The 14798-nt window shown below is 35.2% G+C and overlaps 1 protein-coding gene across 8 annotated transcripts in view; it reads right to left on the bottom strand.

Moving 5' to 3' along the window:
• MYO16 (myosin XVI) overlaps nt 1-14798 on the bottom strand; it is a 717568-nt gene that overhangs the window by 393397 nt on the left and 309373 nt on the right. For all 8 annotated transcript variants that reach the window (XM_077158660.1, XM_077158661.1, XM_077158656.1 and 5 more), the window contains one exon: nt 12368-12493. In XM_077158660.1, the coding sequence (XP_077014775.1) occupies nt 12368-12493 (126 nt within the window). The remainder of the gene's footprint in view (nt 1-12367; nt 12494-14798) is intronic.

Below are 14798 nucleotides of genomic sequence, written 5' to 3'. Positions count from 1 at the left end.
GATTGTATATTTGGTAACAGAATAAAGATTTAAAAAATATCTGTGGAACTAAATTACACAATCATGGTATCCTAAGTTAAACCACGTGTGCTGGTTTGAAAGGATATATGTCCCCTAGAAGAGCCATGTTTTAACCAAAATCCCACTCCCTATTCAATACTGTACATTTGAAACTGTAATCAGATCATCTCCCGGGATGATGTGATTTAGTCAAGAGTAGTTGGTAAACTGGATTAGGTGATGACCTGTCTCCACCCATTTGGGTAGGTCTTGATAAGTTTCTAAAGTCCTACAAAAGAGGAAACATTTTAGAGAATAGGATACTTGGATTGAGCAGAGAATGCTGTAGCACCATGAAGCAGAGTCCACCAGCCAGCAACCTTTGGAGATGAAGAAGGAAAACGCCTCCCAGGGAGCTTCATGAAACCAAAAGCTAGGAGAGAAAGTTAGCAGACGATGCTGTGTTCGCCATGTGCCCTTCCAGATGAGAGAGAAACCCTGACCATGGTAGCTGTGTGCCTTCTGACTTGAGAGAGAAATCCTGAATTTCATCAGCCTTCTTGAATCAAGGTATCTTTCCCTGGATGGCTGTGATTGGACATTTCTATAGACTTGTTTAATTGGGACATTTTCTCAGGCCTTAGAACTGTACACTAGCAACTTATTAAATTCCCCTTTTTAAAAACCATTCTGTTTCTGGTATTATTGCATTCCAGCAGCTAGCAAACTAAAACACCCCATGTTCTTTAGGTATTACAATTATAAAAATGTGCTATTGTCAATTGTAACAAATGCTCTATACCAATGTATGGTGTTGGTGGGAGGGTGGTATATGGGGATCTTGTATTTATGCACGATAGTTCTGTAAACCCATGACTTCTCTAATAAAGAAAAAAACAATTTTAAAAAATACTGTGTGGCTTTGTAGAATACAAATTATTTCTGTAGTAGGCAAATCACGTTATAGTAGAGTGCTTGCATTTAGCTTCTTTTCACTTTCTAAACATATAGAGTTTACTAAAGAAAGAAAAAATCTATTGAAATCTGAAAGATAAAATATAAAGAGTGGTCCCCAGAAATTTAAAATATGTCTAAGAAAGTGATTCTCATTCAGAGAATAAAATTACCTGGTGGGAAACATCTCAACACTCATTCAATGGGGGTGAATATAGTTAGAGAATTAATAGAAATAAGATATAACAAAGGTATATAAAACATTTTTTTAGAATTTCTTTTTAAAGTGATCATAGAACTCTGGAGCAAAAATAATACTATTCTAACATCTCTTGTGTTTTATGAACTATCTGAAAGATCTGCTGCTTTAGAAACTTATAATTGAAATTATGGAAGGAGGGGGGAAGAAAAGAGAAATAAAGAGAAAAAGGAAACTTGGAAGAGTGGGAAGGAAGAGGAAAAGAAAGAAGGGGAGGAAAAAAGGAAAAAGAAAGCAAGAATTAGGTAAGATTCTTTTGTTTTTCATAAATTTAAAGAATAGTAGTAAACCAAAAGGCTTTTATATCTTTGCAAAAATGCTATGTATGCTAATTGTCAGAGGTTCTAATATGTTTCTTCATTTCTAAATTCAAATCACTCTTTACAGCAGAATCCAAAAGAGAAACTTGCACATTCTTTCAACAAAATGTTTTCAACACAAAACTCTTTAACAATAAAAGTAATTTGATTTTATTTCAGACCCATAAAAATAAATATTCATGTGTGGATTGAGGAAACTTCTTCTGCTTGGGGAATTCCTTCTTTTTATAAGGCCAATATTTCCAACGTGTTTCCAATCAGAAATCAGTGAGAACATGTCACAAGTAAATTAAGCAAGCCAGCACTCTACAATGGAACTTTTTCTTTTTAACCTCACAAATTCAAATGCACATAGGTAGAATGTGTATCCTGACAGTGCTCCATCTCCATTTTTAGAGGAATTTTATAATCAGCAAAGCCATCATAGGTTCTTGTGATCTATATTATGTATGTGGGTGTGTATAAGTAAAAAGAAACACTAAATGGTTTATAGAAAAATTAGTTAAGCTGAAATCTATATTCATACAAGTTACCAGTTATAAAATTTTTTGTTTTAGATAATTGTACTCCAATTTGGTTACATTTATGAAAATAGTTTCCTTTATGGCCACTTAAATAACCATGAAAATAGCTGAAAAAAGCAGTGAGTGTTTGAAGATCGGTTCCTGGTTCAGAATTAAAATAGATTAATTTAATTTAATTAAGAAGTTATGTAATTGAATTATATAACAATATAATTAATTCAATTATAGTGTTAAAGATACCAAGGAATTCAGAATTTGTATATTCTATTAGAATTATATAACCCTACCCTCACTGGTACACATTCTACATTGTAATGAGTAAATACAGCTAACTCTGAGAACCAAATGAAGGATTTCAGATTTAAGACTCAGTGATGTCTAATATATTGTTTACATTAACTCTATGATTCAACTGTGATTTGTTGTTAAACAGGTATACCTGCCTTTATTCCACAAAACAAATGTTTTCTAATTTCTCTCAGGCCAGCTAGTCTCAGAAGGTATGTTCATTCATTCACTCATTCTACATTTATTCAACAATCCCTTGAGAAGGCCATGCATCTACTAAACTGGGACATTCATCCAATCATTAAATAAATACTAATTGCTACTATGTGTCAGGCCCTGCACTAGGCATCATGAGATACTGGTAATAAAAAAACAGACCCTGCAGCTGCTCTTAGTGTGTACAGACTAGAGAGTGATACAAACAAGTGAACAAACAGTTACAGCAGTTGTGTGTGATAAGTGCCATGATACAGGAAATACAGAAAGCTATAAAGAGTACGTAAGTGGAGCCCTCACTCAAATTCACGAAGATAGGAAAGATAGTTGTTGAAGTGACATCTTGGTATAGACTTGCAAAGTAAGAATTAATCACTTCAAGACAGCAGGAAGAGAAAAGAAGATGCAAAGGATGCATATAGAGGTATATTCAACAAGTTAAGAGAAGTGTGACAACCTCATTAACATGTAGAAAGGCAGCAGAGGAATTAAAACGGAATAATTAAGCAGAGGCAAACAGAAACATATAAACTGTATCATAAAGTGGGTAATTTATTTCAGCAGCAGTTTCTTCATGGGAGTGATTTTGTGCCAACATAGTTTGATTACTGGCGCTGTATTGTTGAGAACAGATTGGGGGATGGGTAGAGAAACGTGTTAGGTCGCTGATGGGTTAAACCTGATGGGCAGACGTCGGTTTCCTGGAAGGGCAGAGGCAGTGAGGATGCGCAGATTGATTGATCGAGACTCGAGCTCAAAGAGCTCAAAACCATTTAACAGGTGGAAGTGATTGGGGCCAGGGTTTTATCAGACAAGAGAAAGTAGGAAGTGCTAGAAAAAAACTAAGATCATGCCCAGCTTTTTGGTTGAAGCAAGAGGTGAATAAATGTTGAAAGAGATGGCACAATAGATCGGAGCTACATAAAGAGGATGGTAATTTTCTTGTTACACAAACTGAATCTGAGACATGTTGTTGATAAAGATTATCCGCTGGATGACAGTATACATGGGTTGAACTTGAGAGGGAAATAGAAATGATGCCTTGGAAGTCATCAGCACATAGAAAATATTCGAAGCTGCAGGAGGGAATGAAACTATTCCCTAAAGATACAGCCATTAAGAAGAGCAGGGAACCCAAGGGTTGGCAGGAAAACCAAAGGGTGTTCTTGTTTACTTCTCCCCTCTAAAGCAAAGAAGAAATAAATGAAACAAAGTAAAAAATTGTAGAAACTCTGAATACGTTTCATACTTATGCTCTTCGGTTAAAATGTAGGTGAGAATACAAAATGACTTCAACATCAAGATATGTGGGCTGTATGAAACACAATCCTTTTTAAAATTAATTTTAGTATCTGTGCACTATTTTATCTTTGTTATACTATCGCTAACCTTGCTGTAAATTTTAATAATACTAAATGTGTATAAGGGCAGAATCAAATTTTATTTTACTTACAAACATGAAAGAGTTGTAAAGCCAAAAGACTTATTGCTCACATAACTTACTCAATTCCAGTTTAAAACCATGTACAAGAACAAGTCCCATCTTTCTCCTCACTGGAAATGTTAATATATTAATAAAGGACAGTTTTAAAATGATATGCATCTTCCTGGTATAAATATATATAATAAGTCCTGTTATAAAATATGAACTATCTTCTTCATAAAGGTATTTATATTTGGAGGATATTTATAAGAAAGTGAAATTTCTTTGAATGTCTCTGAAAATACCATTAATCTCTCTAAAATGTTGACATTGCTGAAACTTTTTTTTTTGGAGGAGGGAGGGGAACAGAGATACATTTAGTCATAATAAATTTCTTTAGAGAGAGTTATAAATCTCCCATGAATGTAAATTGATATTCAAATGAAATCTATCTCTAAAATAAAACTTTCAAAAAGGACATTAAAAGAACTCTTTTAAAATAACTCCAGATGTCATATATGTTTTCTTGACAATATAATAGATATGTAATTTACTCAAAATCTTCTATTAATATGATCTGTTAATTTCTTTTAGAATTTGAATCAAGGAAGAATACTTTGGTCTTTATATCATATATTCTAACAGAAAAGGCTCCTCTACACCTTTTTGTTATCTAGAATTTTGCTTCTAGCTCTTTGCATGATCACTTTGATCCACTCATTCACTCTTGGGACAGCATGATAATGACACAAATCGGGTGACTGCCTTAGCGGAGCTTACATTCTAATGGAGGGCCTATCCTATGAGGTTTAATGGAGCGAAACTGAAAAAAGACAACTGTGATGTTCAAAAACTAGCCTTAATAATCAAAGATATAAACATATGGAAATTACTGAATTAAGGGCAGGTCATTTTTAGAAAATCAGAGAATAAAGGTGACCCTATGTTCTAGTTTGCTAGCTGCTGGAATGCAACACACCAGAGATGGACTGGCTTTTAATAAAAGGGGATTTATTTTGTTAGTTCTTCAGAGGAAAGGCAGCTAACTTTCCATTGAGGTTCTTTCTGACGTGGGAAGGCATAGGGTGATCTCTGCTGGCCTTCTCACCAGGCCTCTGGGTTCCAACAACTTTCCCTGGGGTGATTTCTTTCTTAAGGCCTGGACCAAGCTGCTAGTGCCAGATGATGTATGCTGAGCTGCTTGAGCTGTGCTATGTTGAGCTCTCTCTTTTAAGCACTAGCCAATTAAATTAAACATCACTCATTACAACAGACACACCTCTTAGCTGACTGTAGATGTGATGAGCAACAGATGAGGGTTCGCGTACCATTGCCTCATGTCCATAGCAACAGAACTAGGTGCCTTCACCTGGCCAAGCTGACAACTGAATCTAACTACCACACCCTATTAACTTAAAAATCCAATGCATGTGCAAATTGAGAATGACCATTTCTGGAAAGCATTTTGTGGGTCAACAATCTATACAAATCTACCAACCAGATCCATTGACCAGAACATGCACACATCAATGTTCACCACAAGTCACTGTCACTACTATCAAAAGTCTTCCACGCTATATAATCTCACACACACATTTTACTGATGCTGATCGTTCTCATTGGTTGGAGGCCCCTAAGACAGGCGCCGTGAGGCAGGAATTAAGAGGCTTTGTGAAGTTCAACAGTTAGTGCATGGTATTGCTGGTACTCAGGGTTAGCCAATCCTAGCTCAGTGAGGCATGCATGAAGTCCTCAAAACAAAGCTGTCTAAATCATTTAGTTGAGCTGAATCTAAACCGGATGTGTGAATGGGGAAGAAGAGACGGGGCTCTCTGAGTAACAGAAGAAACAATAGGGATGTTTAGAAAAAGAGTGAGAAATCATTTTTAAAAATTTGTGTTCAAACATGGTTTTGAAAAACTGAAGTAACTAAAAAGTGTTTCTTAATTCATATATCAATAAATGATGAGTTCTGGACATGTAGCTGGTACCCTAGAGAAGGGGTAGTAAAGATATCAGTCTTAATTACTTTGCATTGCAAAGAACATGCAGCTCCTGAATCACTTCTGATGGAAGTTCACAAACTTTTTTTTTTTTTTTTTAGTTTGAAAAGCACAGATTTGGAAAGCTAAATGTTGAGATGTTTTTGAAATGTGACAGGCAATTAGGGTAAAAGTAGTGATAGCCATTCATTTGTTTTGCTCCATTAATCAGTGATTCATATAGCTAATGACTTTTCTGGTGACAGGTTACTCTGGGAAAGCTTTCTGAAGGAAGTGGCGATTGTATCGGGCTTACGCTTATTATACCACCAAGGCCTGGTATATTTGTTAGTCCTTGAGTGATTTTTATTTATTGTAAAATGTTACTAACTTTTTTTTTTTATGGTGCATAGTCTGGGAATCGAACCCAGGTCTTCTGCATGGAAAGCGGGCATTCTACCACTGAACCACCCATGCATGCTAAGGTAACATTTTAAAAATCTACTTATCATTTTACCTTTAATCAATCTGCTTTATTGGTTTAATTTGTTCATTAATTTTTTGTCAGGTTTATTATAAAGCGTTCCTCTCCCCATGACACAAATTGTATGTGACTCTGATCTTGTCTTATAACACTCATAATAAAGCCTTTTATAAGCATAATAAAGTGTATTTTCCTGGGTATAAACTACCATTTTCTGAAGAATATAGTTTCTTTCTTACTTACATCCTCTTATGAACCCCTAAAGGCATATGCCTTGTTTTCATAGAGGATTTTGGACCTGTGAAATTGTAAGTATATTTTTGCATCTATCTTTACATTTCTGGGAAAATGTTTAGTAGTTTCATCAGATTGTTGAGGGACAAAACGTGGGATTGCCAGTAATTCTTTCTGCCTTATTAATTAGTATAGCTTCCAAAAAGTGTGACAGAAACATCCATATTGCTCTTTCAAAATGTAAATCAGGAAAATCTGGTCCTATTTAAACATGCTCAACATGTAGGACCAAAGATGGCAACAGATACTTTATCATGGAACTGTTACATACATATTCATTGTACCTTATTTTCACATGTAGGTATCATGGGAAAATAATCATAAATTAATTTCTTCTCATTCTTCTTTATCAAGTTTTAGAAGGCTTTAAAAAATAAGTGTTTTTAGAAGCAGAGCAGTTGTTGCAAATACAGCAACTCAGACTCATTTCTCCATGCTCCTTTCTGTTAAATACAATAAAGCCTAGAAACAACATAAGACGTAACCCAAGAAAAACTCTAAAAGGAGGAGTGTGCTGGTTTGAAACTGTTATGTACCTTGGAAAAGCCATGTTTTTATTTGATCCATTCTTGTGGGTGCAGACTTACTGTGGATAGGTCCTTTGGAGTAGGTTTCTATGGAGATATGGCCCACCCAATTCAAGCTGGATCTTAATCCCTTCTATTGGAGTCATTTGTGAGAGGATAAAAGACAGTAAAAGCTGAGAGAGCCCAGATTTATTTAGAGGGAGAAAGAAAGCACCCTAGCAGAAGCTAACAGACAAGCACACAAGCAAGTACCACAGAATCCTAGAGACATTTTGGAGATACAGACCAGCATTTGTCATCATGTGCCTGCCCAAGGGACAGAGGAGCCCTAGATGCTGGCAGCATTTCCTCAGAGAAGGTATCTCCTCCTTGATGCCTTAATTAGGACTTTTTCATGACCTAATAAATCCCCATTGTAAAAGTCAATTCATTTCTGTTCTAATGCATTCATTCCAGCAGCTTCAGCAAACCAAAACACGTTTTGGTATAAAAAATGGGGTGCTGCAATTTGCAAATACCAAAAATGCTGGAACGGCTTTATAAATGGATAGGGGAAATATTCTGGAAGAATTGTGAGATGCTTGATAGGAAATTTATAAACCTTTATATATTATTTTGAAGGGATAATTGGGAGAAATATGAACTCTAAAAAAATACTTCTGATGAGACCTTAGACAGAAATTATGAAGGTGTTCATGCAAACTGAAAGAAAAACAATCCTTATTTTAAAGTGGCAGAGAATTTGACAAAATTGAGTCCTGGTGTAGGGTGGAAGGTAGAATTTGAAAGTGACAAGCTAGGGAATCTAGTTGAGGAAATTTCAAAACTAAATGTGGAAAATGCAGCCTGGTTTCTCTTTGGAGCCTATAGCAAAATGTGAAAGGAAAGAAATAAGCTGAGAAATGAACTCTTGGGTACAAAGAAACCAGAAACTGGTAGTTTGGAAATTTCTGAGCTTTTAGTGGTGTCAGTCGCTGAGAGTAGTGACTCACATGAGAATGTAACCAAACATACAGGACAAGCCAGAGTTGGAAATGGCGTTAACCAGGAAGTACTTGTGGAAAGTCCTATTGTCTAATGGGTAGGAACCTCTGTATGCCACGTGCCATACCAAGTTATTTGCAAGATCTGTATGAATGGCACCACTGCCAGCCTGGATTAACAGGGATAGAAAAGGAACAGATTGAAGGAAAAAATGACTTAGAAGGCAGAACCATGCAACCTAAGGTCTGGAGCCAAGAAACCTCAGGGCTCTTAGATGCTTGGGTAATTGAGGGGAGTTTGGCATCCCCATTATTCAGAAAGAATGCTGCAGGCTCAGGCCTCAGAAAGGCTGGATCACATTCCCCACTGATTGAGGAGAGCCTGGCCACCACTCCACTGTTCTGGAGGAGTTGAATGTGTGCCTTGAAGATGGCAGAGAATCAGATGCCTCCCAAATGTTTGAGGAGGGTAGGCTGAGAACAGGGCTGTCTCCCCAATGATTGGAATGTTGAACCACAGTGTTTGGAGAAAGAAGGGCCATTGCATAAGCCCTTAGACAGGGTGGAACTGCTACACTCTCAGTCCTCAAGGATAAAATATCTTTTTTGTAGATGACTTTCATACTTTGAAATCTAATGAAGTTTGCCCTGTAGGTTTTCAGAACTATTTGGGACTTCTGTTTCCTTTCCAGCTTCTCCGTATGAAAATGGAAATGTTTATCCTATGACTGCCTCCCCTTTGTATACTGTAAGCAGATAACTTGTTCTGAGTTTCACAGGTCCACTGCCACAGGAAAATTTTTCCTTAGGACAGACAATGCCTGTAGCTGATGTTGATGAGATTTTGGTAAAGTTTTTGACTTCGTATTGTATTTGTATTGTTACTGAACTAGTTTAAGGCTTTTGTGATATTGTGATGGAATGAATGTATTTTGTATATGGAAAGAACATGCCTTTTGGGGGGCCAGAGGGTGGAACGTGATGGTTTGAAACTGTTATGCACCCCAGAAAAGCCATGTTCTAATCCATTCTTGTGGGTGCAGACCTACTATGGGTGGGACCTTTTGATTAGGTTGTTTCCACAGAATTGTAGATTAGGTCTCGATCCTTTCAACTGGAGTCATTTGTGAGAATAAAAAGACAGTAAAAGCTGAGAAAGCCCAGTGATGTTTAGAGGGAGAAAGAAACACCCTGAAAGAAGATAACAGAGAAAGAAAAAAACAGAACCCCAGAAACTTTGGTAGAAAGACCAGAGCAGACATCATCATGTGACTTCCCATGTGATAGAGGAATTTCAGATGCCAGCAGCTTTTCCTCAAAGAATGTATCTCCATCCTGATGCCTTAAATCAGACTTTTTCACGACCTCAGAACTGTAAATTTGTAACCTAATACATCTCCTTTGTAATAGCCAATCCATTTCTGGTGTATTGCGTTCCAGCAGCTTTAACAAACCAAAACAGGGAGGCTTACTGTTTTAGGACCTAAGACCTGCATAGCAGAAGGGCAACTTAAGTCCCCACTCAAAGAAGAAGACAACCCAGACCCTGTGTTTCCCAGCTTCCAACCTAGCAACAGAAGCCCGAATAGGTTCATCCCTCCCCTGGATGAAACTCAAGTCCCTCTAACAATATCCAATAACCCCAGTACTACTGGAAAGGGTGCTATGTCAGCAATAAGTTACAAGGCAAGTGTCCTCCTTTTGATTGAGCTTGAGACTCCTGTCTCCACAGAGCAACAATGGACAACTGCCCACAACAGGGATCCTGCCACAATAGATTCCCAGCCTGAAAAGCCTCTGTCTCCCTGGAGATTCTCCTAGGGACTCTAGCCTGGGGGAATCTCTTCCACATTTTCAGGCAGCCAACAGGGACCAGTGGGAGTCCCAGAGGCACCAGAAAAGCATATCAAAATTAGGCCACAAAGACCCTGAAGATTAAACTGTCATTGGAACTACACTAAAGTAGACCAGAACCTACATGCTATGTCTAAGCTGAGTGACTACCTGCTAATATAGATTAAAATAGGAACAAGAGTCTCCTAGCATAATAGCCAAACTATTCAAGTACAATCAAAATAACTCATCATACCAAGAAAAGGAAAATCACAACCTGAATGAGAACAGAGAGCAACTGACACTAACATCATGACAAAACAGAATCTGGACTTATCTGACAATGATTTTAAAGAACTAATTGCAAAAATGCTTCAATAAACAATTACGAATTGTCTTGAAACAAATGAAAAAATGGAAAATCACAGCAAAGAAACAGCAGTTATAGAAAAAGAACCAAATGGAAATTACAGAACTGAAATACACCAGTTCATAGTAAATATATCATCTGACCTTCAGCCAAATAAAACAAAACCTGCAAACTGGGTTCTGATAAAAAATTATCACCAAAATGTTTAGCAGTGGAAATAAGGAAATAATTAGTTAAATGCATGCCTTAAAAAATTCTATTGACTCTCAGTTCCACTTCTCCATAGCTCATCACCTTATGAAAACAATTAAAGGGAATATATTTGTTACTCTTTGAAATGACACTAATATAAAATCTGAAAATTCAATGAAGAAAAGTGAGAAGTCCAGTAAAATAAAAGCCTTAATTTATTCAAGGTGTAGTAGCATTCCACTACTTTTTACCAAGTTATCATTACTCACAGCAGCAATCCCTGACTATAATGGGTATATCTTTTTAAAATGGGCACATTTTGATAATTCACTAATTACCACTTCCTCAGCACAGACCAATAAGGTTGTGTTCTAATAAATAGTATTTACTTACATGTCTACTTTAGTTTTTAGTAATAGCAAAACTTCTCACCCAGTTGTCACAGTATGCTAGTATGCTAGAAATGGATGACTGATGATTGATGGTATGGTGATGTGTCCAGTCTAGTAGGGTCTCTGACCTTGGAGCCCTGAGATCCATTGCTTCAGGTACCTGCAGCCTCCTCCATTCAACCTAACCGATCCATTTACTTTCCTGGATGCTCACTGGCTATCAGCACAGTTTGGGAGTACTTAATAGCCTTTATAAACTACTTATTGAATGAATTGATCTTTATCTACAGGAAATACTATCAAAGCAAATGCTTTTGGGTTAGTTTGCAAGATCTTCCTCAAGCAATATGATTTTTCTAAAATGTTTGGAATGCAAATGCTTTCAATTCTTTCAACAGTTACATTACTTAATTTTTCAAAAACTTGATCAATTATTTTTTTTTGCATGGGCAGGCACCGGGAATTGAACCCGGGTCTCCGGCTTGGCAGGCAAGAATTCTGCCACTGAGCCACTGTCACTCAGTCCCATTACTTAAATTTTATGATGGATATTTTGCATATCAGTTAGTATGTAGGAAATCTAACATACAAATTTAAAGGGTGGAATTGTTAGTGGAGAATATTATTTGGAAATCAAGTTCAGCTTAAATCTCCATATATTTGTAAATGTAAGGTATTTTTTCATATTATTACTACCAAGACTTACTCTAATGCAAAATATCATTCATATTTTTATAAATATATATTGATTTTAATGAATTGTAAATCTGTGACATTTGCCCATGTAAATCACTTAAATGTTAGTTTGCCTCTTCTCCATGATGTAAGGGTACGTAATGAGAAATTCATTGTGCGATAGTAACTCGAGATATATTAGCTATAATCAAAATCAATTCAGAGAAACAAATCTGCTGCTCATATTTCAGTAACAAAAATGGAATATAATTCATAGGGCAAATATGCTTTTTTGGTACATCTACTAACTGTAGAAAATAGAATTATTACAAACTCATGAAATTGTAAACTTATAAGGATTATATAATATTAAAAAGAGTAGTAAGTCCATTCTATGTAAAATGTTTATACCTTTTGATTATTTCTTTAGAGATTTTGACTATATGTAGTCATGAGGAATGCTTGATCTTATGTGCTCTTCTAAAAATAAAAATTTTCCTTTAGCCATTCAAAATTATATAGTAACATAATGCCATTAAAAGTTAAATTGCATAATGATTTATATATGCCTTAAAGTAAAATCAAAATGAAATAAGAAAAGTTACTTGGATTACAAAGTCATTTTTAAAATAACTCAGAAAATTACTTCACCTGGCCATATTTTGCTGCCAAATGGAGTGGGGTCCAGTACTGATTATCCACTATATTGACATCTCCACTATGTTCCAGGATGAGAGATACCACTTCCTTGTAGCCACTTGCGCATGCCATATGCAACTGCAATTCAGAGATATTTTGTTATTGAATTTTAAAAAAAAGCAGTGATGCCATTGAATTTTATTTAATGATTTAGAAAGTAATTTAATAATATTAGAATAAAATTAAAAGAGAATAAAACAAAAGAATATAAATGCAATTTTTAAAAATTTCATACAAGTAGATGCCATTTTCATTTCTTAAAGGAAAAAAAAACTTCTGGGCAATAGCTACTTACATATTTATTTATTTATTATTTTCTTTCTGAATCTGATAACATGAACTTTTTCATATAGTTCCTATTTTCCCATTCTAGTGTGCCTTTCCACTACTATCTGAAAATCTAAATACAATATATAATATTTTGATATTTTATAGGTACTTAATCATCTGATAGACTCTAAAATGATTTTGTAGCCACCACTTTCAGAGACTCTGAGGCCATTTAGTTTCTTAGCACAATTTGAGGTTTTGAAATTTTAAAGAGGTCTTAGGGATTGTAATGAAGAGATGAGGGGCAGAAGAATATTTCAAATGGAGGAATTCCTGTTTCTAAAGCAGCAAACTTGATGTCCAAGTAAACTAACATTGTCCCTAATTTAAACTAGGTTATTAAGTAGATACATGATTTATTCCATAAACATAATAATAATAATAATAAGAGGTAACTGTTTAAAATTTAAAAATCATTAATAATAATTTAAATAACTAACAAAATAATTCAATAATGATATTTAATATTACTATTAAATATTTATAATTAAATAATTAATAACAATTAAAGGAGCAACTATGAGGCAAGGAAAAAAAATAATTTAAATGCTGTAAAGGCAATGACTTCTTCCTGGACTTGTAGCATGGAATTTTGTAGCACTCTTTCTTTTTGTTTTCATTACAAATACAAAATTATGGTAAAATAAAAAATGCTTAACAAATGTTCAGCAGACACATTTGTTTTTCTACTTTTAGGTTTAAGAATGTCCTTCAATCTATAGTATATTTATTTTATATAACTACATTAGAACAACATATATATTCATCTATTTATGACATAGACTTTAAGTTTCACTTCAAATCTTCTCATATTTTGTACCAAGAGGATTCATCTCAATAATATTATGACAAAGAATCTCAAGAAATACATACTCATAACTTTTTAAAATATAATTTTATTTTCAATATTTTATTTAATATAATTTATTTAAAATTAAATTCTTCAATTTTATTTAAATACTTATGCTCCTAGAGAAGTATGCTTTCACTACATCTAAATTTATTCTACATTATTTGAATAATCAGTAAATGATTGATGGTTTACTCTGTGCCAATATGCACTAAAGTCTGAAACTCAGAAACTTTTCATTTTTGGTTAAAATAACTCCTTAAGGGTAGTCTAATTTGTTGGTTTGTGCCTGGTACAGATATAGTCTCCATACCTGTATGAACAGACTTGCCTTTCCTACAACAAAAATTGGGTTCCACCAGTTGGAACCTAGCCCAGAATTTAGCTGGTCATTTCATGCACTGCTCACAAGGAGAAAAACTGAGAGCCAGTGGGACTGGTTGACTTGCTATATAAGCAATAGAAAGCATGCACCATCCAAGGCATCTATAGAAGATAGTGTATTTAATACTAGGTCATCTAAAAAAAAAAATCAAAACATACAAAAAGCCCACCTAACTTTGACTATTTCTGCTTTATCATAAAAGATAACAGATTTTTAAAACATCATCGTCATCATCATAACATTTCAGGAGTTGAGTGCTTTGATTACAGTGGCAATCAACTCCTGAATTCCTAAGCAAAGCACTGGATTCCATGACCAAAGTTTCTCATCACTAAGAACAGGTTAGACTTAATGTTTAAAAAGAAAACAAACAAACCAAAAATACCCAACAAATAATTTCTATTTCTGAAATGGAATTCATACTTCTATTACTTGACTTAACTATGGTTGGAAGATGCCAGGGCCAAAATTTGTAAGTATCTATCACTATGGTGTCTTAGAGTATTCTTCTACTGCTATTTGATGGGGTCCTATGAGAAACACAGAAGTTGGTTATCATTTCTGTGCAGAACCAATAGCAGCCTATTTGGAAATAACCTCTGTAGCTACAATGAAGGACAAGACATTAGATTGGTGTGCTGGTTTGACATTGTTATGTACGGCAGAAATATCATGCTCTTCTAATCCTTTTTTGGGGGTGCAGAACTATTGTAGGCAGGATCTTTTGATTAGGTTGTTTCCATGAAGATGTGACCCACGCAATTCAAGGTGGGTCTTAACCCTCTTTACTGGAGTCCATTGTGAGAGGACAAAAAGAC

Source organism: Tamandua tetradactyla, chromosome 4 (assembly GCF_023851605.1).
Source record: "Tamandua tetradactyla isolate mTamTet1 chromosome 4, mTamTet1.pri, whole genome shotgun sequence".
Taxonomy (NCBI): Eukaryota; Metazoa; Chordata; class Mammalia; order Pilosa; family Myrmecophagidae; genus Tamandua; species Tamandua tetradactyla.
This window is presented reverse-complemented; position numbering and strand designations above follow the sequence as displayed.